At 36.1% G+C, this 25476-nt stretch overlaps 1 protein-coding gene across 1 annotated transcript in view; it reads right to left on the bottom strand.

Annotated features, from left to right (window-relative positions):
- Positions 1-25476, bottom strand: part of USH2A (usherin) — a 388199-nt gene that overhangs the window by 254216 nt on the left and 108507 nt on the right. The window contains exon 21 of the mRNA XM_069009544.1: positions 3648-3778. Coding sequence (XP_068865645.1) covers positions 3648-3778 — 131 coding nt within the window. The remainder of the gene's footprint in view (positions 1-3647; positions 3779-25476) is intronic.

Genomic DNA, 25476 nt, shown 5'->3' with positions numbered 1-25476 from the left:
GTGCCTGAATAAGTGGTTCTTCATATTATGTTTGGCAACAGTCTAGAGCATTAACAGTTTTAGACATCAGAAACCACACTTATTTGTAACCAATTCAATCTGGGACCACACAAGCATATATGCTAACCTGTGCTTAATTTTGAGGAGGAGGGAAGGGAGAAGACAAAACACGACAGTGTTCAGGGTTAGACATGTGCTGCACTGGAGAGGCCTCTTTACACTTTTTCCAGAACTACCAGAGTCACTCTGGGAGCACATTCAAACAGCCTGCTGTGAGATGGCTTGTCATGCATTTTGGAAATCACATATTTTGAAACCTGGAATTTTTTGCTATGCCATACAATAAGTCTTAATATTTAGTTGCTTTCAGTACCAATTAAGTAAATATAAATGGCTCTGTCATACTGATGTTTACATTGAAAATACAGAGAAACATCACAAATATGAATCTTCAAAGATACTGTCTCAGGTGCCAAAGTTTGAATGCAACAGCAATTTTCCCAGTCAAGCTCTTCCAATGTCCAAACTCCTACAACTAAGAAGGTGAACAAGTAATGAAGTTTTGCCAGTGCCAAGGAAGAAGGTCTAATTGGGACGCATAGCCAGGTATTCTCCATCTTCCCTTTTTTGTGGAATAACACCTCACTCTCAGACTGTGCCTAATACTTTGGCCTCTCCATGACAAGAACAACCTAGAAGGCAACACACACAACAAGGAAAGTATCTGGTGTTCCTCCTTTTTGCTGTAAAATTTAGTAAATGGATCATCTTCTAAAATGGAAGAGCTGGATACAATTCCCTCCATCCTGTGAGAAGAATCTCAATACTCTCTCCTCAGACTGTCCTAATCACTTAGGAAAAAAGGTGCTACATGTTGGGACTTACATTTCCACTGTAACTGATTTCATTTGGTATAAAATATTCAGTGCTTCCCTGAGAAATAAAGAAATGACTTGTAGCCACTGAAAGATAACCATAAATTTAGCTGCAGTTGATTGTGTAATTCAGGTGTAGATATAAAGACATTATGATAAGGAAAAAATCCACAGAGAGCTGAAGGTTTACAGACACTCTGACTTTGGAGGAAGATCTATGGAAAATTTTGATTGTTCCAAAAAGACTAAGGAAGACATCTGTTTGCAAGAAAACCTCATGTTTCCTGGACCATGAGTAGAAACCTGTAAAGAATGGCAGTAAAACAATTAGGAAGGAAAAAAGAGCAGTTACACAGCACAAAAGGGAGACAAAAGGCATGATCAGACAACAGCCAGATGAATGGTGGTGTACATGGAGCTCAGAGAAGTATGAATGGACACAAAGAAAAGGATTTGAAATTAACACTTAGCGAAGGAAGAAGCGAGGCTGCTGAAGGCTCCCCACTAGGAAGACTTGGCAGGACTATCCCCAGAGCAGACACAACAAAGAGAAAACGGGCTGCTGATCATGAGCAAAGATACAGACCAGCATCCTGAAAGGGATTAAGGGTACAAATAATTAACCTGCAACAGGACACAGCTGGAAGGGAGCACAGAATATTACACCACACCGCTACAGATAAAAAGCAGCAGAGACACAATTGTCATCAAAAAGAATGTTTGCAATTTCTCAGAGAAGAGCACAAAGGAAGGGCCATAAATGCTTCCTGTATATGCCATGACTATAATTAGAGACAACAATGCCAATAACCTGGCTAAGACACCACATGATGTCAATACGAAGTAATTAAAGCATTTGCACACTAATGCAGACTGTGATGCACAAATGAAAGATTAAGAAAATGCTGCTACAGTACATGATACCTGACACTGTAAGATAGTGAATAGCAAATCGTGGCAAAAGGAAAAAAGAAACAAACTATGACAAAAACATAGACACAAAGGTAAAGACAGTAAGGTAGCACAGAATATTAGGGATACAGAAGACTGGTAACTGAACTGAATTTTCATAGGTGAAAGACTTTGAAAAGGTTACAACACAAAACACATTGATGTATGTCACTGTACCCTACTTCTGAATCTGAGAATGTACCCGAATCTCTTCCACATTATTAATGAGAAATTAGAAAGCATTAGCTTTCAAGATAGTAAATCAACTGTTAAGACCTACACTGTTCCTGGATGCCTTAATTGACAGCTTCTTTTTTTTTCTCTGAAGAGCCACTGAAGCACTGAAGCAGCACCATAGGCTATTTTATAAGAGGAAACAATATTGAAGTGATGATCCTAAAAAACAGCGTGGGACAGAGTTGTCTGATTCAAATGAAACAAAAAGATGAACAAAGATATATTCATAAATAAGTAATCTGTTAAAATTCAATATAGTAACTGTTGAAAATATTACATGAACTGAGAAGCTCTGAGGGCTGAATATAAGACCTGCTGGGGTTCTTTACAGTTAAAAGACAGGTAGAGGGGGAAAAAAATTTAAGCCCCAAAGAAGCCACTCTTCCATCTCTTCCCCTTCCCATTCCCCAGATACTGTGGATCCAAACAAATAAAACATCTTCTATAAAATGAGTCCAAACAAGCTGACATAAAGCTCTTTTAGAAGAAACAAATCTGCAAGAAGGACTAGGAATACTATTTGAAGCATTAAAATGCTAGTTGAAAGACATCCACTCCCATTAACCATCACACAACAACAAAAAAATCTAAATAGACCTCAGAAGATCTTGCAAAGGAAATAAAACTTTCTTTTCAGTTAAATGAAGGTATAGATATAAGAGAGATAAAACAGATTTCGTCCCTATTAAAATGTGGATGAGGACAACAAAGCATGGTCCCAAAAACTGAAGTACACAATAAGATAAGATAAAGCTTGTGTGTAAATGCAGTAGAATTATTAGAAATTTATATCTTGGGGTCAGAAGCAGATTTAATATTTTCTAGCATGGGGATCACATACAAGCCAGCCTCTGTGCAGCACCTCACTTCTTCTTTAGGTGCTCCAGAGTTTGAGGGGACTTTTCACTACTGCACAACACCTCCACATGATCATGGAGTGCCTATGGCAGAGCTCAGGAGGCAAAGGTTAACAGTGGATTAGAAAATTGATAATTATTTACAGTTTCTTGCATATTTATGAAATATAAGTGAGGCCATAATGTTTTTTAATTCCATAAGGAGATCCAGTTTTGGGGTGCACAAAATACACAAACAGAAATGCAAGGAAGGGTGTCTTATTTTTATTTTGTTGGTATTTCCCTCATTATTTATGTTTTTGCATAATGGTGACATGCTGATCTCTATAGGAAAACAGTCTCAAGATGGGAGGCTTAAAATAATTAGCTAACAATATAGAACCTTACTAATTAATTCAAAACTTAGTTCTGCACACTTTTGAAATCTTAGTAGTTCGAGCTGCAGTGGTGTTTAGTGGCACTGACAAAAAACCCAACCCATAAAAAAGCAAAAAATAAAATCTTATATTGCAGCATACGTAACAATAAAAGGAGCAAAGATTTAGTATTTCAGTTTTTCTCTCCTAAAAATCTCTAATTACCTAAGGGTTCTGAGAAGCAAGTTAGCTTGTATCAATTAAATTAAAAAAAACAAACGAACGAACAAACCCAACCAAGGATAAGCATGTAAAAAGTACTAAGGTAAATGATATAAGCTATTTTTATAGGATCCTGTCTTTTGTAGTACCTGTGGATCAAAAAGAAAGTAAGGACGCCCACTCCTCAGCTGCAGTGCAATGTACTCCTCCTGATTGCCAGGTGATGCAGAGAAAAAAATCAAACCATCAGGCTCCTGGGTTCTAAATTTCACTTTAATACCTGGTTAGAAAAAAAGCAAGTAGATGGTTAAGGCCAAAAGTGGTTTTGTAGGTTCTAACAAAATTTACAAATGAAATATCCTTTTAAAAACAGCAGCAACATTGCAAAGCAAAATCATGGAAATTCTGTTCACCTAAAAAAACCCTTGCTAGACATTGCAGGAGAAATTTTACTAATCCAGACTGAGGCAGCCCTTGAGAGAAATTTCTGTGAACCTTTATTCATTTGTAAAAAAAGACATGCAATTGTGACTTAGATTGTTTTAGTAACTTCTTTCTTAAAATATAATTCAGATAATAGCATACTATTGTTTTACTTGTGGATTTTCACTTGTCACTTAACATTTCTATAGGTAAAGTAGAAATGAGGTTTCTGCATGCAAGGATTTCTATGAAGAATAGTAGGGTTTTGGTTCCAAAAGACATATGCATGTGTTCATGTGTATATCTGTCTATATATTCTTTTACAAACATTATATCTAAGTGCCCAAAGAACACCTGGAAAAGAAGTAGTTTTCCAACAAAAACTGGAAATATCCCAAGGAGTAATGGATGAACTAAGATTAATTAAGAACTTTCCAAATCATCAACAGTCATCCATTTGGTTTCTGATAAGATCCCTGAGTGTGTGGTAGAGCCATGCCTTTCCTGCACCAACATTTTTGCAAAAAGAAATGAAAAGGGAATAATAGCAACATTTACCTATCCTCTACACCTCCATGACATTTCTGTATAAGGTGCTTTTACAGAACACGGTAAGTTTTGGGTTTTTCCCAACTCTATCAAACTATCCAGTATTTTCACTATTTTATGTCAGGCAGAAAACAATAAATGACTAAAGTTTTTACTGTGAACAGCACCTACTTTTAAAAAAATCATAATTCTGCCACACATTCATATTAGATGATCCTTGTTAATTACCTATACCTGAAAGACATATCCTTTGGCCTCTCTACCTAATCACATACACGGTTGCATGTAAATCACATGATGCAGTCACAGATACAAAACATTCTTGAGACAATGAAAATCAGTCCTGCTATTAAAACACCTGCAAAAAAGCAGTTGCACACAAGTAACCCCCTGCACATAAAAAAACTCAACCAACAGGGTCCATATTTAAGGAAAAGCATAGCTCTGCCTGGCTCATAAATAATAAACACTTGCAATACTGTGAGGTTCTAGGTACTTCCAGCTGCAGTATCTGCTGGAGAGGCTGAGACTGATGGCCTCTAATCCCAGCAGTGGGGAGCACAGTTAATTTAACAAGCTGCCAGTACTTTTATGAAGCTGCCAAAAGACATTTCTAAAGACCAGAGGATCCCTCCTCACACCTAATTCAGAAGGACAAACACAAACAAAATAATTGAGTTTCTGCAAAAAACACCGTTCTCATATAATAGTATGTTAGAAAATATAAATGAAATGGTTCATAGCAGTAAAATTGCAATAATTATAAAAGTTTTCAACTGTTATGTAGAAGCCTTCTTTTTTGTTTGGATATTGAAGAGCTCTGCTTGTAGAGCAGCTACAGCTTTATAGAAATTATTGATGAGTCAGGAACTGTTATTTTTTTCTAAATTCATTTGTCACCTATTAAAGAACTGAAAGGACTCTGTCCCTTTAAGTTCAAGGATCTTTGGAATTTCTCATGAGATAAGGTAGTTCATATGAGGTACCTCTAAATAAATACTTTTATACTTCAATATTAATATTTTCTCGCATTTCTAGACATAGAGAAAGCTAATATTAAGCAAACTTCTTCCCCATAGACAATATTTTCACTGTGTGATAAAAAACTTGTGAAATTAATATTTTTCACAAGAACATACTAATATTTTTCACAAAACCATAGTAATTAATGTTGGACCTCATGGTCAACACAAAGCATAACCAGAAGCCCATTCAGACTTGTTACTACTACATGCATGCCATTTTTCTGCCTTAGTGGCACTGAACACTGGAAATGGATTTAATTCACTTGGACAGAGAAATCTTTCCTTTGAACATCTGCGAAGTTTCACAGAACTTGAAAACCACATTGTATTACCAAAAAATTTTCCTTGTGTTTCACACCTAGGGGGAGGTTGAGACATTCTGCAAGTTGCTCAAAGACTCGTGTCTATTATTTCAGTATGCATGTCTAAAATCTTCATTTCAATGTTGAATATAACATATAAATAGAAGCATAAATAGAAGTGGTGACATTACAATTACTTCTGTAATTTGTCATATACAGAAACTGCATCTCAGCCACACTACTCATGCTACTAAATCTTGGATGGAAACCATGACCATCTGTGGGGCATAGTAGGAAGGTACTTTTAATCAACTGAATCTTGAATTGCAACTCAAGAATTCACCTAACACACCGCCTGCTTGTGTGACACAAATGATTGTTCCACAAGAACTTGTTATCATTTCTGGGATAAAAACCAACAGGAAATTCTACTACAAATTAAACATTAATGTATGTCATTCAAATAAATTCTTTAATTCCATTTCAAATTATAGTTGCAATTGGAGAAGCTGTCAGAATTACTTTAATTATAAATAAAGAAATGTATTTAATTTCTGTAATTGAATTTCTTTAATTATAATGGCATTGTACAAAAAATAATACAAGCATTGTATATAGGGAACATAAAAGATGACAAGAAGAACACAGAGTAATAAAAAGGACAAGTAAAATAAATTAGTAATTATTAGCATTAGCATTTTCAAGTATCCCAAACTGTATTAGGGCAGACTAACCTTCTGTCAGGATCTACATAGTTTCAATCTATGCAGTAGAGGATTGGGACTGGATTTCTGTCCTAGTTTCAAAGATGGCACACCCAGGTTAGAATGGGAATGAGGCTGTGAAGTGTCACCAATGCAAGCATTTTCAAAGGCATTCAACAGATGCAATACCAGCATGTTACCCTGCGAGGGAAACAGCCTTGAGAGCCCCTTTTAGGAACAGGCTGTCATTAAAAGCAAAATTATATACTATTACTCTAATAGTCGATGTGCTAGAGCACTGTTTTTTGTCAAATAAAGAAAATGCATATGGTGGGATTTTTCTACCCCCTCTTTGCCTCCCTCATGTAAGTTTAGCAAGGCTCAGAACTTCAGCGGCATTTCGGATTCAGACTGCCTGGATTCAGATTCTTCTAGCACATTTCAATATGATTTACAAGACCTGCAAAAAAGTATTTAAGAGGCAGGAATGTGCTCTTGAGAGTCTGACTGCATTTCTGGCAAGCTTACAGAGCACATGGGATTATTTTGAGTTTAGAAGAAGCAGTTGGCAGTCAGCAGGAAAATATTAATAAATTAGAACAGCTCCTAGATTAGCATAACATATACTAATAATTTATAACTATTACAGCAATAAAATTCATTTCTGACTAATGCAGAACACTTTTTTTCTTGCAAAATAGAAAGTTTAAAATAGATTTTGTTTGACCAAGAAACCATTCACCCAGAATATAGACAGTAACAATTTGCTGTAATGCATCTTTCCAAATTAACTGAACTGAGTTTAGTTTTTCTAAAAAAAAAAGTTTTAAAAAAGTCAAAAACACAAAAACATTTCAAAATACAGAACCATTTAGAGTACTCAAAAATTTTCTTTTGACTTTTTGAAATTCTGGGGAAGAGTAGAGGGGAGAATGTAGGCAGAGAGGCAAGACAATTGAAATCATCTTTTGCAATAACAGCTGAGAGATTTCAGCAGTGACCTACTTAAAAATTAATTTTGTCCCAACCATTAAGTAAAAACATCTGTAAAGCACCTTTCTCTAAAGCTAGACTTTCAGATCCCAGTTGAAAATAGCTAAAAAGTAGAAGTTATTATACTCATTAAATACAATTAAATTATCTACAAGGCTCAAAAGTCTCAAGAACCTTCACCAAAATATGAACAACATGAACAACTCTATCCAAAAGTGCTGAGAACGTCAAATAAATATATTTCCAATCTTGTCAGTGATCAGCAAGACTAGTTTTAGCTTAATTTTCATAAAAATATAAATCCCAACCCTAATTCATAAGATTGATAATAACAATAACAATACCTTAGCATGTTATGGAAAATTTCCTTGTAGACTTAAAAAGAAAATAAATTGTAAACAGTGTACATTACAATTGGAAAAATAAAAAAGAAATCTGCCAAATACCTGAAAAATCACAAAACATTTTTAGAAGTGAATTTTGCATAATCTGTGAAGCACATCCATTTCCAGTGAATTTTTTCCCAGAATTGCACAATTGTAGAAACATAATTTGCATTTCCATTTTACTTACATTGTTATATGAAATGGTTTAAATAATTATATAATTGCACATTCCAATGAACAGAAAATTGCTGGCAGAGAAAGACATCACTTTATGCTCGCTGAGAGCCTTATTTGTGCATAATACCAGCTAAAAAGGAATAGAAATTGTATATAAAATTTTGACTACAGCATTAGGCTCTCCACAGTCCCTTCAGGATGACAAATGTTAAGTGTTTATTTAACATTAAGACTGTGTACAAATGCTTTTGCCTAGTCAAAATACATTTACCCACAGAAATTATAAACCAAAATTTGTTTTTAACTGGGGAGGGGATAAGATGGAGAGTAAAAATCTCAATTTCTATACACCTCCATTGAATTAGCATTTTGTTGCTATTCTCTCTGTGAGAGCAATACCTCATCTCATCACAATAGCTAAAAAAGATTTTTTTTCTTTTTACATAAGAAAACACACCTGTAGGAAAAAAATTAGAAGGAAGACTTAACAAAAATGGATCAGTTTTCAAAGCAGTCTCACTTAATGAATAGCGGAATTAGAGAAAAAGAAGCAACTCAGAGAACACTTCCCTGGACATACTTATGAAGATCCTCTGCTGAATACAAGGGGTTCTTCCCATTTTGTGATGGCCTATAGCTTCCTGGATGTTATTAAGAGAAGATGGAAAGTCTTCTTCCCATATCTGTCCAAGATCTGTTGTTGTCTTTCGTTCAGGATCAGGCTCCATCTTTTACTGTTACCTTAATGTGTTCGAAAACATTTTCAAAGCTCATCAACACAAACATTACACTGTTAGTAATTCCATTGATGAAGTCAATCCTCTTCATTTTTAAGTTGCTGTAGTTTTTCAGTAGAAACACAAAATAGACACTTAAAAGTCACATAAATGTGTACATATCCATATGTACACACGCGTAAATATTTGTATACACCCACACACAAAAAGTTCCCAAACGTTTTTCCAAACTGGATCCCCTTTTCTTTTGTGATCACAGTAAAAACAGGAGAAACTAAAAATCCATCGTTTCTAAATTAGACTGTACAAAAGCCCCGTATTTTGAAAAGCCTAACTTTATTCAGGATGACACAACATGAAGAATTTTTTTTATGTATTGTTAATACCTCAAACTGCCAAAAAGCTAAATCAAACTAAAATGTTGAGCAAGCATAAACACAGAGTAGGGTGAGCGAATGAAAGGGAAAAATACGCAACACTGGAGGTGTGGAAACCAACCACCAACCAAAACCCAAAATCCTCTTGATGAGATCTGAGTGTTCCCTTTACACTAAAATGACTAATTTGATACCTGTTTTTTCTTATTTTGCTTGCTACCCCATTATACCCACTACTGGCAAAACAAACAGGACATTTTAGCTTTAATCTTCTTACTACATAACCCAAATAACTTCAGTCATGTTTGCATTAATGCTGCATTAATCATGTTGTTGCGTATTAATGAGTTTTCAGGCTATGCTAATTACTGTCATAGATTCTGCAGCAGCCCATTAAATATACAAATTACAGAATTAAAGAGCCAGAGCTCTTCATGATTAATCTTTAAATGGAGAAAAACTAATGATGTCTGTACAAAGTTTCTCTCCACTTCTGGCTGACTGAGCCCGATGAACAATCAATTAGATTATTTGAAGAATAAGAATACTGGTCATACTAAAAGATTTCTTATACTGTTATTCTATGCTGAAGACATGCATTTATAAGTTTCTATCAAATGCACTTCTGTAACATGTTCCAGGCTTTAAGGTCTCCCAAAGTGTTGCATGGGGGAAAAAAAAACTTATGAATACTCCAATTCATTACTGCATACTCTTAGGAACCTGCTGGTTCCATATGAATACAGTAAATCAATCTTCTCCTTTTAGCAAGGACACAAGTCCTGCTACTCCCCAGTAGGAAAGATTTACGGCAAACCTTAGTGAAAAGAAAGACTAGATAAGTTTAAAGTCATTTGATAAGATGTGATGTATTAGTAGCACTTTATCCCCTCACTTACAGAGTGATGCTTTGTCAGGAATAGTGCAATACCTCGTGGCTAAATCAAGAGATTCAAAATTAGGAGACCTTGGGTCTGTACTCAGACAATGACTGGGGTATGTCACCTGAGAGCCATCACTTAAACCACCTTCCCAGCACATTCTTCCTTCCTGAAAAACAGTGGCCAATGTAACTTGTGTAAGGTTCTGTAATGTTTGAAAAATTCATTACTTCTTTTTCCTCCACAGCCTTAACACACATGTAAAACCAGCAAAATGCCCACATGTATTCAGCAAAGTTACCTAGAGACGAGGCATTTACTGCCATTTGAGAAGCATTAATACTGCCTAAAGAGGGGATTAGTTTAGCCTCCTCCAAACACTGAATATTATGCAGAACATCACAAGACTTCTCTAAAGAGCAAATTCTGACTCTCTATTAATATTACTCTGCACATCAATAGGTGCAGTTCAGAATTTACTGGCCATTCCAGACCTGTCCTATCACTTCTTTATACCATGAAAAAATAAATAAATCCTACTTTATACATTAAAGAATTTATATTTATACAAAGTAATTCTTAAAGAAAAAACAAACATGCCCTGGGAAAGATTGATCATGGCATGAGAATACTTTCATATGAAGATAAAGTGAAGAAGACTGGTTTACTGCAATTAGTGCACAAGAGGATGTAATACTAACATTTGAGATTGCCTAGGAAAGACAGTTAAGGGGTAGAGAAGTTTTCCAACACACACTCAACACATATACAAGAGCATTTAAGGAAAGTAAAAAGGAAGAAGTTCAAAGCAAAAACATGGCTTTTCACAGGTACTTTACGACTTTCTCAGTGAAAATAGAAACATAATTAGAATGATCTTCAAAATATTGGCACATGTTATCTGAAAATTTGGCAAAACCCAAAAGCAACTGGTCAGTCTGCCTACCTAGATTTATCTAAACAAATAAATGAAGGCCTCAAAAAAACATATGAGAGATCAGGGTGAAACCAGACACGAAGATGCAGGTGATGCCATTATCTGTGAGCATCCTCTATCATTAGAGTCAACAGCCAGCTCTTTACACAGACTTTTAAGCAATACTATCATTAAAGAAATTAGTGACCTGCCTCAAATTCATTTATTAAGCAAATCTATGAACAGAATTCATAACTGCCTTCCACTTGTGTACACTGGGAAAGTATGAGATGAACATGCAATCCGAACAGCATCACTTCCTCAAAGCTTAGCTACCAGAGTAGAAATAAAACTGTAATTTTGAAACTCACTGAATCATATGCTGCCTGGTGTGAGGATCAGCTGCAAGTTAGTTTATGTGTTGCTCAATACTGAGGTGAAATACGAACAAAGAGAAAAATTCAGCCAAATATTCAACCAATACTTTCTTTGATGTTGGTGTCCAGCAAGCAAAATCTGAGAAAATTTTACTCAAATATGAACTCTGTCAAATATTTTTAATTTTTTATTTATTAATTTTTTCATAGCCTAGAAAAGTTCAAAAGACTCTGATTTTGGTAGAAAAGGAAGAAAATAGTTTCTAGGGCTAAGAATCCTTTACGAGCTATTTCATTAATTCAAAGGTTGATATTTAAGGAATGGAAACAGAGGCAAGCATTTGTCTTCATTTCAGCATAAATTCTTTAGAGAAAGAACTGTATTCTGTTACCCGTATGTGAATCAGCGCATAAAAAAAGGTCATCTTATGCAACAAGGGTAAGGTGGGAGAGGCTTCTAGGTGTTAATGCAATGCAAATCATAATTACTAGAAATATGATGACAAGAAGAATCACTTCAAAGATTTACAACAGTGCAATCTATAAAAGGTCAACATCACAGTGAAATCAGAAATGAGCTGGAGGTCAGTAGTTGTAAATAGCACTTCAATTATAAGCCTTTAGTTAGTATTTCCAGCAGTAGTACAAATTTAACACTGAACAGATAGTAATTTAACTGATCAAGGGAAAGGAGTTAGTCTACAACTGAGTAAAATGCAAATACATCAAAATTAAAGTCAGTGTAATGATCTGAAACACAGCAAATTCAGACAACCGTGCACTAGCCAAGGCAGAATCCCATCACACAGCATCTCAGAGGCTGAAAGCAGAGTAAGGTGGAAATCCTGCAGCAAGTGAGGAGGATTATTGATTAGACAGTGTACATAAAGAACAGAAGAATAACTAAAATAAGCTGATGAGTGTCTGGAGGAACACTACAGGACAAAAATGGAAGTGTAACAAGGAGGAAAAAAAGTCCCAAATAAACTTGCAGACAGAAATACAACACCACAGAGCAAACACTCAGCAAAAAAGTATAGATTAAAGTAACGAACTCAGCAACAAATGCTACTTGTGGTAGAACTGAAAATAAAAAAGCTAACAACATATTCAAGTTAATGCAGTGATTTAAGGTAGAACAGTAAACTGCAACCAAAGTGCCAAATTAAGAACTGAAAGGAATATATAATATTTTCATCTAGTAGTATTTACAGCAGTATTTCCCTTGCGTATTCTTCACATAATATCCTTTTCCAGAGGAAGCCTAAAAGAGTTTTATTTGTAGGGACTAAACTCAGAAAAGGATTTCAATGGAATGATCAGGTGCAAGCTTTATGTATGGATATATAGGTAACTGTGAGGGTTCTCTCATTGCCTCCTAAGATATGTACCACCTAATGGAACTACACCCTGAAAGTGCAGCAGGTCCTACTTTGAAAGCATTAATATTATTCCATTACATTTTGTTCTGTTACTCCTGTGCCTCTGTACTGAGGAACTGCACACTCTGTGAATTAAGTGCTTTATGGGGTTTGGCATGAAATGTTCACTGAAAACATATCCAAACACTTTGTAGCAATTACGCAGAATATTTTACTTAAAATATGATCCAGAGCTACCAAAACACTGTCTGCAATACCTCAGCTTCAGTGAAAACACAGCCTTACAGATCAGGACAGAAGAGAAATAGAAAAGTTCAGCCCAACCTCTCTGGTGCTGGACATGTAGATGATGGCATCTTTCACTTTGAGATTCAGATACTAAGTGAAATCAGTCTATTCAAAATGTAGTCCTGGAACATAAGAACAAAGTACATCTGTTCCTTTTTAGTGTAAACTGCTTTTCATTCTAGTGTTAGGGCCTTGCTTAGATTACTAGTCTCTATCAGCAGTTAATTATGTCCTTAATATGAATTTCAGAATAGACCAGAGCCTGTATCTACTTAGCTCAATCAGGAAAAAGACCTAGTGAATTCAGTGAGTAACCTACCTGAGGCAGAGTTTATTTTACATTTGCTTTGAATTGTTTGAATTCATGAGAGGAATGCAAAATAAATTCTAAAGCAGAAGACTGCTAAAAGGTAGTCTACACAAAAAATAAGGGATACACGTTGGAAAGTTGTTAACAAATGTGAGTCTCAAATGCAGGAAATTCTGCTGAAGAAGGATAACATGCAGGATTTGGAAGGGAAGCTGCAGCTGGAGAAAGTGAAAAAAGAAAAGGCCAAAGGTATGCAATTTACCTTTCCTTTCACAGAATATTTCTTGTGGATCATTTAAGTCAGTGCCACTTCATGAAGTGCCAATTCATAGTTGACTTTGCACTATTTGCAGTTGTACTTTGAACTGGTTTTAGGTTATTATTTTTATTTTTGCCTTGATTGCTTTGTGCCATTGCCTGGTGCGATTTACAATTTGTACTAACACAGTTCTGCTCACCTCCAGTCCACTTCCACCCTCACCTTGGTCCAAATATTTGTGCCATATTTTGCCCCTCTGCTCCACCCATCTTCTCTGCTCTTTGCCCTTATCTACCCTTCTTTCTGCCCATTTCTGCCCTTCTGCTACATTTTCTGTCCTTCTCTTTTGCCCTATTCCTTTCTCCTTCTTCCCCGTTCATCTTCACCCATCTTTTCCGCTGTTCTGTTTGCCCAGCTCCATCTGCCTTTCTTAGACCTTCTCCAATCTTCCTTGACCTCCTCCATTAGTTGTACTCCTGAAAGACAGCCTTGGCCCTGCTGTCTTTAAACGACCATGTCAAGGCAGGAAAGGCAAGAGGATAAAGCCAACATACTGGAAAAGTTAACTACTATGCACTATCTAGAATATAAACAGAGGCAAGTGCTGCATGAGAAGCTAAGAAACCTAGCAAGTTTCTGTTAGAAATTACTTTAGCATATCTCTGATCTCTGCTTACTCTTCCTAATGTTTCCCAGTGCACAGAAGGAAGATGTTGTCATTGATACAGCACTCACAATCCCTGGATGAGTTTGAAAATAGAACTGGGGAGGGAGGGAAGAACCACCTGTAAGTAGCTCTTCAACATCAGCTGCTGTTATAATTTCCTTTTCCTTTGTTGGAAGGCCATGACCCAATACACAGCCCAGTAATTGAACAGGGAATTTTATGTTATTTATCATATGTTAAGGTCATTTTCACCAAATTCACCAACATTCTCTGGTCTGCCAAGCTTCTATACAGAGTGTGCCATAGAAAACATGACCCAGTGCAGTAAACCAGCTGTGGAGGCTGTGTCATCAATTTGTAGTCTGGCGTATTCCCAAGAACCAAACCCCTGCACTCACAGTAAGCATTAAACATGTACAGAAGCATAAAACAAAACTAGCATGGCAATGAAATCACATTTATCTATACCTGAATAGTCACACAGTATGAAATACTTTCAGAGTGATAAATACAACTCAAACTCTCCCTCTGCTCTGGCTTTTAAGAAAGCACTCTGGCAGTATGCACTGAACACCAAGAAGCTCCTGTACTATATCCAGCAATCCAGCTAACGTGGTCAATACACCTTGCAGGGGACAGATACAACCAGGTACTCTGTCCTGTGTGCAGTCACCTACCTGGAAAAGCAGGGTGGTACACAACAATGCTGGCAGTAATGGAACACAAAGATAACACCATCCTCCTACACAGGTAGCGGAGATGCTCCGCAGAGGAGGATTTGAGCCGAGATTTTCACCACGTGTCCAGATGCAAATAAAAGCCAACTGGTGCACACAACAGCACCAGCAGTTATATATGTTTGTGTTTCAGTGCTTTTCCATGTATGGTAAGGAGTTCATGATTTTCTCATGCCTCTAACCAATACTCAGAGGAAATTAATTTTATCTCTAATTTCTGAATTACATCCGATGGTACACACTGTAAGGCAGACTACTGTCAACTTTTTTTCCTAATACAAAACAGACGTGTAAAGATTTAACATTCAACTAATTTTATTTATCTAAATAAAAAGAGATAAGGCCAATACTGAAAATACTTTCTTTTAATTTCTTCACATAGCATGATGTCATTTAACCTCCATGTATTATGATATTTTCAGACAGGTATTGATTGAGCCTATGTCATCTTTCCAGAATTTTAATTCCTTATGGGATTCTTGAATTAAAGACCTCTGTGCTGTAGACTGCCTTTGTGTTGATTTTTACATTATTGCTGAAAACTTTAGTGATTACATAATATATGACTAACTCAGAATTATGGCAATAAGGAAATTTCTCCTCTTCTGCAAAACTCACTGATAATTTTTTCTTTCTTCTTTCTCTCAAAATATAAGACTCACTGCAGCAGAAAAAAACCATTATTGATTACAATACTGCGATATCAAATACAGCACTGTATTTGTACAGTATAATACATTAATGTAAATCAAAAAGTGGGTGATTGGACATACAACATTACTAAGAAGTATGAGATTTTATATTCTTTTGTTTCCAGTGTAATCTTTTTTGTATCTTTACCACTTGCAATGCCTCATAGAAAGACACACATATTAAAAAAGAAAAGCAACAATCTTTTCTCACGTGCTGTAAAAAGTCACCTTTTTTCCTGTCCCTTGTGTTGCCTGAGGATTCAGATGACACCACCTTGATTAACTCACTGATTATTTTAAAGTTTTGCTTATGATGCTAGAGCAGTGTAAGGGAAATGGGGAAAAACTACCTCATCCTTAACAATGTAAAGACCCCTATTATAGATGCTCTTTAAAGCACTAAATAAAAAGAATAATTGAAACGAAACTGCCTCTAAAAGGCTGAATTCTGTAACTGTGGTAGCAAGGCGTGCCTAGCACAGAATGGCATAGCCATAGAGGAGGCAAAGGCTCCTGAACAGCATGAGTCCCTCAGCTGGGTCAGAGCAGGAATGCTGCCAGCCATGGGGACCACCAGGCAATCCTCATCCCAAACTGCTGGAAAAAGGCTGCATTGGACTGGCAAGGCTGCAACCTTACAGCCAGTTCAGCCCTGTCCTGTAGTAGGAGCTCTGGGGAGAGGCTGCTTGGGAGTTATTCACACATTTCCTCCCAAAACATGCAGAAGTAATCCCGAGGCTCTTAGGTGTAGAAAGATTTCAGGAGAACTGGGTACTTCCATCTTAAAGCAGCCTTGAGCCCTGGCCATTTCAGGCTGGCCGCAGCTGGTGGTCACTTTGCAATTCTGCAGGAGTACTGTGCTGCCCTGATTTCCACCTCTGACATTTCCCTGGCCCCTTCCTGCCTATGTGAAAGGCAGAAGGTCTGGCACAAAACCAATTATGCAGTCTTTGCTTCACCCAGGATTCCCATTCAACTCATTTTTCCCCCTTAGTGCATGCAGTTCAGTAGCATAACCAAGTTTAGAAAGAAAAACCCTAATTTTTTGAAAATTAATGAAGCTAATGTTACAATTTAACATGAGTTTGGAATAAGCAGCTTGAATTGGCATATTTCAATCACTAAACTGGAAGAATTTGGGAGAGAAAAAATACAGCATAAAAAAAACAGATTAAAGAAATATTAAAGAATACTAAAGAAAGAAAATAAACGGGATAAAAACCTAATTTTGAAAGCTGGAGTGCAGAGGCAGTGCTTTTATAGAAAACTTCATCTTTTAAAAAGAATGAACAAAACCTTTGAAAAATAATAATAATTAAATGTACAAGTCTTTTGTAAAGGAACTCAGTCAGAATAGGGCCAAAACTTCCATGGAAAGGAATACTTTCATCCCGAGATAAAACTCTCTCTTCCTTCTACAAGTCTTCTCAGCGGTAGACATCCTCAAAAACACTTATTGCCCACACCCTCCTCGAATGTTCCCAACAAGGTTTCACCCTGGTTCTACAATTCACTTCATAATTTGTTTCTGCCTCAAAAGATATCACCTGGGATGGTTGCACCTCTCAGTCTAGCCTTCATTTTGTTCATCCAAGTATGAGGGCTGATGGGAACAAAGACTGTAATTCGTGTAAATAGATTCCCCCTCCTCCCTCTCTGTCTCTGCAGCAAGTCACTGAACAACTTGAAAATGCATAAAATAAAATTCCCCAAGGGCTAAAACTCCACTACACCAAAATTCCCATTATTTACTACAGAAGGGATGCATTCTGTTCATGGCAACCCCTCTACTGGTGAAGTTTTATTTTTAGTAAATCAAGAAACTTTTAAAGTAAACCAGAATAAAAGAGCACTATTAATCACCAAGCCTGGGAAAAAAAAAAATTCTCTATAAAAATGTGATACTAGTGATACTATTTATTATTGAACTATTTTTTTTCTTTACTCGGGAGAAAACCTGAGGACACATTCCACTCCAAGTACCAGTTTTTATAACTAGCCACCCTAGAATAACACTGATTCAAATTTAGGCATATAAGCATGATCAGAACAAAGAATTTTAAGCAGATAGGCTTAGATATTAAGTATAAGGCAAAACCAGATTATCTCTTCTGGTGTTTTCTTTTTTTTTTCCTCCCTGAGGTAGATAGCATGTTTTTTTCTGAACTCTGCAAAAATACCATTCTGCATAGCAGCAGAGTGTGTCATCAGTATAAATAACAATGACTCTCTGAATTAAAGAATAGAACAGCAAGATATTTTTATATCTTAATAACACAAAATATTATATATTTTGTAGTTCACCACCTTGCTCAGTACTGCAAAATATTTTGTGCTACAACTACTTTCTTGACCAGATTGCATAGATTTCATAGGACAGCAGAGGAAGACACGTAGTAGGCATGGACCTCCAAAAGCCTAGTTTCCCCCCAATTAAAGTGTGTTTTTCTAATAAATAAAAAAACCCAAAGCACTCTATAAGAATATGGCCAACAAAAGAAAAATCTCTTTTGCAATAACTATAATAAGTACATTATCAGTTGCAGAAAGCACTGGAAGAATCTTGAATCGTATAATGGCTTGGGCTGGAAGGGACCTTTTAAGGTCACCTTGTCAAACCCAGCCTGCAATGAGCAGGGACATCTTCAACTAGATCAGGTTGCTCAAAGCCATGTCCAAACTGACCCTCAACGTTTCCAGGGACGGGGCATCCACAGCTTCTCTGGGCAATCTGTGCCGGCGTTTCACCACCCTCATTGTAAACAATTTCCATACAACTAGTCTAAATCTACCCTCTTTTAGTTAAAAAACATTACCCTTTGTCCTATACAGAGCACTAAGGAAAAGTGGAGCTTCACAGCAGAAAATACAGAAATCTGGAGTTAGTGCAGCCAACACATTTTTCAGGCAATAGCCTTGTTTTATAATCTAAATCATAACCACAGAGAGCAAATAATCACTTCTGAGCAAGATAAAGATAGGACTCTAACAGCAGCACGTGTAACAGGTTAGTTTAATAAATAGGATGGTGCAAAACCATAGAGTACTATATAAGTAATGATCAATGTTTAAAATCAATGCTCTTGCAAATTGAAGCCAACGCAAAGGGGCTAACACCAGGGTAAGGTGATCCGGTTGACATATTTTGGATCTGCTGAAATAAATCCATTTATAGGAGCATTTGCAGGATGACTAAGTTAAAAGAGCACTGCAACAGTCAGGCCTGGCTAAGGGAACGCCTCCTCCTACTGTCAATATTTCAAACTGATAAAGAGCTGACCAAGTGCAATCAGTGCTGTGATGAATAAAAGAAAGCTTGGGACCATTAACATTAATGGGACTTGCGTGACTAAATGCTCATATATTGTTCTGAAAATTTACCCGATGGACCAAGAGACTTTTTCTTTGCTTATGCTTCCTCTTTTTCCTGCAGACTGTATATGATCAGTTAAAAATATATTGCAACGTAGTACAACCACCTAAAATAACTTCATATTATTAATATCCCACGAGTCAAACACAAATACAAAAAAAAAAAAAGAACTACAGAACTTACTCTGGCTACCTGGAAAACTTGAGAAAATAAAAATTCCAGCTTTATACACACAGATAAAATTGGCTGATCTAATATCTTCGGGCAGAGTGCCTTATCCTTGGGGCACAATGACAAAGACTCCTGCATCTGCCATCTACAATGCATATTAGGAAATGGTGAATGGTCTGTCACTCTATGAAAGCTGGTTGAACTTTTTTGGGAAGACAGAAATTCAGAGTAGCAAGTGTAGTTCTAAGATTATATAGATCTAGGATATGACCTGTTTCAATATTTTTAATTTGAAACATGGCAATCTGGTTTTTATAATCATCAATATTAAATACCTATCATATAACTAGTGCTGTACCAAAAGCAGGTGACATCTTTTATCTCAACCCCCTCCTGAAATCTGAAAAACACCATGCAGTAAAATGGGGGGCCAAAGGAGCACATATGACGTTAGGGTTGTTTTTAGAAGAACATGTTGTTTCATATTGGTATATATTCATAGTATAAGTGGGCAAAACGAAATAGCATTTTGATCATTTATAGCTATTTAATACAAAAAGTTTAAAAAATAATCTGATACGAGATTTACAGCTGTGTGAAACACCAAGTGGGAAGCCATTGCTATACAAGAAATATTTAAAGCTTTCATATTGTCTTTTAGCTTTGGCACAGTACTCCCAAAGAAGGTGGAACAGCATAGAGAGATGATGTCGAACAGGACAAAAAATTCTCCTGATGGGGAAAGAGACCTCTGTCTGGCAAGTTCCTCAGGGAAAAAAAAAAAAGAACCTTTATAGCAGCACAAAAGACAAGTAAATGTTCTTTATGACTTGAAGGTTTATCACAGTTCCAAGGAATTTAATTTTTTTTTTTCCCACACAGAGGAGAAAAAATCCCCATAATTTTACCCAACATAAAATTAGCTGTCCCAGCATTGACTCATTTTTATTTTTAGTCCTTAGCATGTTGGCAGACAGGGATTATATTTATTTTGGTAGCTACATTATTTTAAAATCAAATGCTTTATTGGAATATGCTGCTACAAGCATTTAGAGATACAAGATTACACTTGCAAAAAGTGGCACTCCACTGTGAACACCTGCAGTCCTAAAATGAGATCATGATAAAGACTTAAGGTAAAATTTTCAAGCCTGCTTATCAGTCTCAACCTTTACTCACCATCTCATTTAGCCTTTGACCAACAGACTGAAAAGAACAGTTTATGTGACTGAACAACAATGCTGGGATGAAGCCAACTGTAGTCCTGCCTGCTTGCACCATTAAAACTATTAGTAACATGGAACAACATGAAACTACAGAATGCTGACAGAAGAATTTTGAAATTACAACCAAAGAATGCTTCCCAAAACCAAAATAGGGCAAATAGGAAAGAATTAAGTGCTTTTTCAGTACCCAAGCTAAGAAAAACAAATTTCAAAATAACAATTTTACAGGATTTACAGATAATGAAATCCCAAAATGTGGTGACTGGGAAGCACATTGCTGTGCTTAATTATCAGTTCTACTGTATCATCAACTTCTTCATGAGCACAGCTCAAAACACCAAGCTGCAGCCATTTCAGCACAGGCTGGCAGAGGCAGCAGCACACAACAACCTGCCTCCTCGCACCTGTGACCAGCAAGGAGACTATGCCTCTGCTGCTCAGGAGTGCACCTGGGCACAACAACTCCCACCTTCACGATCTGAGGCAAGAACAACTTGCAATATTTTAGCTTACATACCAAATCCAAAAAATGGGGAGAAAAAAAGAAAAGAATGGAGAATGCAGCAGTGTTATTTACGCTCTCTGCCACAAGCACATCATCCCATTTGCTCTGCTCACTACACGGACTCTCCATAGAATATTAGGTCAAATGTAAGGTCCCAATATTAATCTTCATGGCCATCCATGGAAGTGGTTCAAGATATCTCAAGAGTGCCCTTTTCATTATGTTGGTGACCTCTCTGAACAACTGCTGTTAGTTTCAAGGCTCACCAGAGCAAGACTGAACTGCCATTGCAAGAAGGACAGAGGGCCTGGAACTCGTTAGAGGAGCAGATCAAAAATTATCACAAATTTCACATATTTCTGAATACAGTTTGAACCTAGACCTAGTCAGGCTTTTCCAAGTCACACACTAAAACAGAAGAGAGGAGACAAAAGAAAGTAAACCTATCTACAGAAGAATGTTAAGCAAGAGTTAAAAAAGAAGTGGGCACATGAGGACTGAGGAAAGAAAAGTGAGAACAAGTTAGCTGAGTATGTTTTGGAAGATATTCAGGTACCGCTTTCAAACTGTGATTAAGCTCCAATATCTCAATTATTTTTTACTTTACACATTGGCATGAATATTGGTTAAAAATTCACTAAATGTGCACATTGGTTTAAAAAAAAATAAAATTCAGATTGTTTTCCATCCACAAATGGAAGAACAGAAGTTTGTAACTCAATTCACAGTATAAGGCAGAACTAAATTAACAACCAATGAACTAAACCTTCCTCCCAGAAATGTTCAATAGGGGTAAATTTTAAAAAATTTAAATGCCAGACTTTTCTAAGTAAAACTATTCCAAAAGGACCATCTACTTGATATTAAAAAAAGATAAAATCATATTGCTGACCTAAACTTAATTATAACTTAATTATAAAAAATTGCATGGGTTGTATAAAATAAGCTATTTCCAATTTCTAAGGAAGATTTTTGAAGTCAAATCTTTTGGATTTCCCAATTTTTTTAAAACTTTGGTTGCAATATCTTAATACTATTCTAAATTCTGCTTATTTTAAAACCAAGTAATAATATCCAATAGAGTTAGGGCCAGTCTAGATAGCAATAGTTAGTGATCAGCAGATCAAAGGCCTTACTTAAATCAATAAAGATAGCTCCTGTACATTGATTACCATCCAACACTATAAAAATATAATTGCTTACCTTGAGAGGAGCAGTGCAAATGAAATGAAAAGGTCATAATAGGTCAATAATTATTTAAATTAAACTTACATCTTCCTGCGTCCGATGGACCAACTCTAGAACGCACTGAAATGGTGGTGATTTACCAGTTTAAATAGACATATTAACATGTCAGCAAAGGGCTTAGCAGTAATTGGGTCAGCAATTTTAAGCAGTCAAGGTTCCAGGTTGTCAGCTTCCCCATTTATGCTCCCAATTAATTTAAGGTATTATAGATCTTAAGTCAGTAAGCACAGATCTAACTACTTTAGATCAAATCTCCTTTTGGGTATATATAGAGATAGAGTATGGCTACTTTTTGAGATCTTTCTACAACAAATACAGTACATAATTCTCTAGAATAGCTTTTAATTAAAAAAAAAAAAAAAAAAAAGCCATGCAACAATTTGCTATCAAGACCATGAATTCTCCAGTGATTTAGTATATGACATTTCTGTCGCTATACTAACTGGTCCTTACACCAGAACAGCACTACTTGGCAGGTTTGTTCATTCTAATGGTTATGCTAACAGCTGCTTTCTGGAGTCTCAGTTATTATACTGCACAATAACTTTCCAGTTACTCTGTCAATATAATTGTCAGTGGACAATTCTGGGTTTTTTTAGTTGTTTCTAAAAGTAAGAAAAAGAAATCTTTTCTAATCAGATTTTCTTCATGCCAAATACTTTTTCACAATTACTTTGAAGAATTAATTTACATCACTTTCATAACCTTAAAAAACAAAAGTTTTTAAGATTTTTGATTCCTTCTTTCTATGGATCAGGCATATGAATTTTTTAGAGAATGGATAATCCAAAGTAAAAGAAATAGAAGTCTAAATTTATCAATGTCAGGAAACAGCTTTTTGCAGGATGGTTATCTAGAGGATGGTGATTCAATTCCCAAAAATTACATTTGCGGGGAGACTTTGCATCTTTGAAAATTAGGGGCTAAGGCTCTTCCATAAAATTCATCCTGGACACCAAATCCTGATGGTTCACTAAACAGCAGAAAGGAAGGCAAAGAGTCTTTGTCTTGTCTTCTTAATTTTTTGCCACTTCGTGACAGGCAATATAAAAAAAAAGGAAGACAACACTTTGAAGAGCACAGAAGGAAGACAATCAAGGTTATTACAATGGTAAAACCAGGAGGGAAAAACAGAGAGTGGAAGAGGGAGAAGCAAGAAACAAATCATGGTTAGTGCAAAAACTCAGGGAAAATAATTGAAAAGTAAAAAAACAAAATCAAAAGAAGGGAGGGAAGGTAAAAAAGAAGCAGAGGAGAGCCTATAGCCACTAATAGGAACTCTCCTTATAAATCCAATTGAAATACATGTTGTTGTAGACACAATACACTGGAAAATAGTCCACTCTATCCTTCACATACAGATGTACATCTAGTGCACCAGTCAATGTCCCTAATAGTCGAGATCAGAGATTTTATGAATATTAAAGATTTCTGCCCATTGACATCTGTATTTATCAGCAATGTTCCAAATGATGGATATGTCTGGGACTCTTCTATCATGCTGGAATTCTTTTAATCACTATTCAGAATAACTATTTAGGCCACATTACATAAATAAAAGTAAACACTCAAAAATTAGGAAATGCAAAATCAAAACTGTCTGCAAAAAATTAATGCATACCCAAATACAGGATGAATAACGATATAGTCTACAATTATACAAACACACATTTCCCATAAGATATCTGCCTCAAGGATTTTATGATGTTCAGCAACTAAAACAGAATTCATGTAGCAAATAAGGATTTTGTGCACAGAAGCCTGTCTTTTTTCATGTAGTGCTCTGTGGATGTTTAATGAAAGAGGGAGTATGAAAAGTGAACGGACAGTTTCACAGCTAGCGCGGTTCAATGTCACTCTGGAGAAATCTGTCCCCACCTCTGCCACAAAGTTCTTATGCAATGTGAGCTAAACCACTTAAATCAAACTTTTCAGAGTTATTCACTTGTTATGCACTCTTCATTTTCTTGAGTGCTCACGTTTAAACACCCCATGGAGATCTGTGGAAGTATTAAGTGCTCCTAATTGAAAAGGTGTTGGGCAGAAACACTACTTTAAACACAGGAACTGCTGTGAAAACTCAGACCCTACCTATGTAAAACTCAAAATTACCATTAATTCCTCTTTTTTTTTTTTTTTTTTACACAAAATCCCTATTCATAAAACTGGTAATATAAGTGTTTTAAAAATGTACATCAATGATTACAAAGTACTCTGGTACTCCAGTGAAAATAGCACAGGAAAAATTAAATCTGCATCCACTTAAGAATAGACATGTACAGTAAGACAGACAGAAAGCCATATACAAAACAGAAAGGGAAAGGATTACCAAGAGGCAACAGCTGGTCCATATCATACACAGAACGTATGGAAAGATAGTTTTTAATCAACTGGTTATATGCCATCATAACATATAAATATAACACAGCTGAATGAAGTTCATGCTGCCTACTTTAACTCCATTTCTTAAGCTCTAGGTGCTTAATTTTGCAAACTTAATTTTTCCCATATGTACTAGTGCAGACAGCTTTTTTTTTCCCTCCAAATTACCACATTCTAATCCTGAATGATAGTTTTGCTATAATGGAATTATCCAGTCTATGATCTGATTGATTTTAGACCTTAAATACTGAATCTTAACACACGTAAATTTTTAATCCTTTAATTTCTCTATTCTGCCAGTAATTGATAAGGACAGCCGTACTTAGACAAGGTCTTAATTTAATCACCCTGAAAATCAATTAGAAGGTGAAAAGCTTCCTTATATTATTATTATGAAAATTTCCTGATCAAATTCACAATGCAATCATAATCAATGCATGACACCTCACACACTTTAGTCAATATGTAACTCAGTAGTTACATCTTCACCCTTTAAAAACAATATGGGAAGGAATTCATATCTTAAAAGCAGAAATAATTTAAAGGCTTAGTATTAGTCAAACACAATGTCTGAAGTCATTGGACTACATAACCCATTATAGAAATAATCTAAATAAGGGCCAGGCATGTACCAGAAAGCATTAATTTCACTTCAAGTATCTCTCCAGTGAATTACAGTGGCAATTGTCTCTTTCCTGAAACCTTGTTGAAAACTTTCCACAAGATAAGAAGGAAAATTCTGGCCCTCTGCTAAGCAGGAGAGGTGAATTACTCACTAACAATGGTGAAACACTTTCTTCACTCTCATCTTCATCAGCACAAAAATCAAGGTTGATGCAAACTTAGGCTCACCATCAGTAAAGGGAGAATTTTTACACGAGCTACTACAGG

Source organism: Aphelocoma coerulescens, chromosome 3 (genome assembly GCF_041296385.1).
Source record: "Aphelocoma coerulescens isolate FSJ_1873_10779 chromosome 3, UR_Acoe_1.0, whole genome shotgun sequence".
Classification (NCBI taxonomy): domain Eukaryota; kingdom Metazoa; phylum Chordata; class Aves; order Passeriformes; family Corvidae; genus Aphelocoma; species Aphelocoma coerulescens.
The sequence above is the reverse complement of the archived record's forward strand: the minus strand, read 5'-3'. Positions and strand labels throughout refer to the sequence as shown.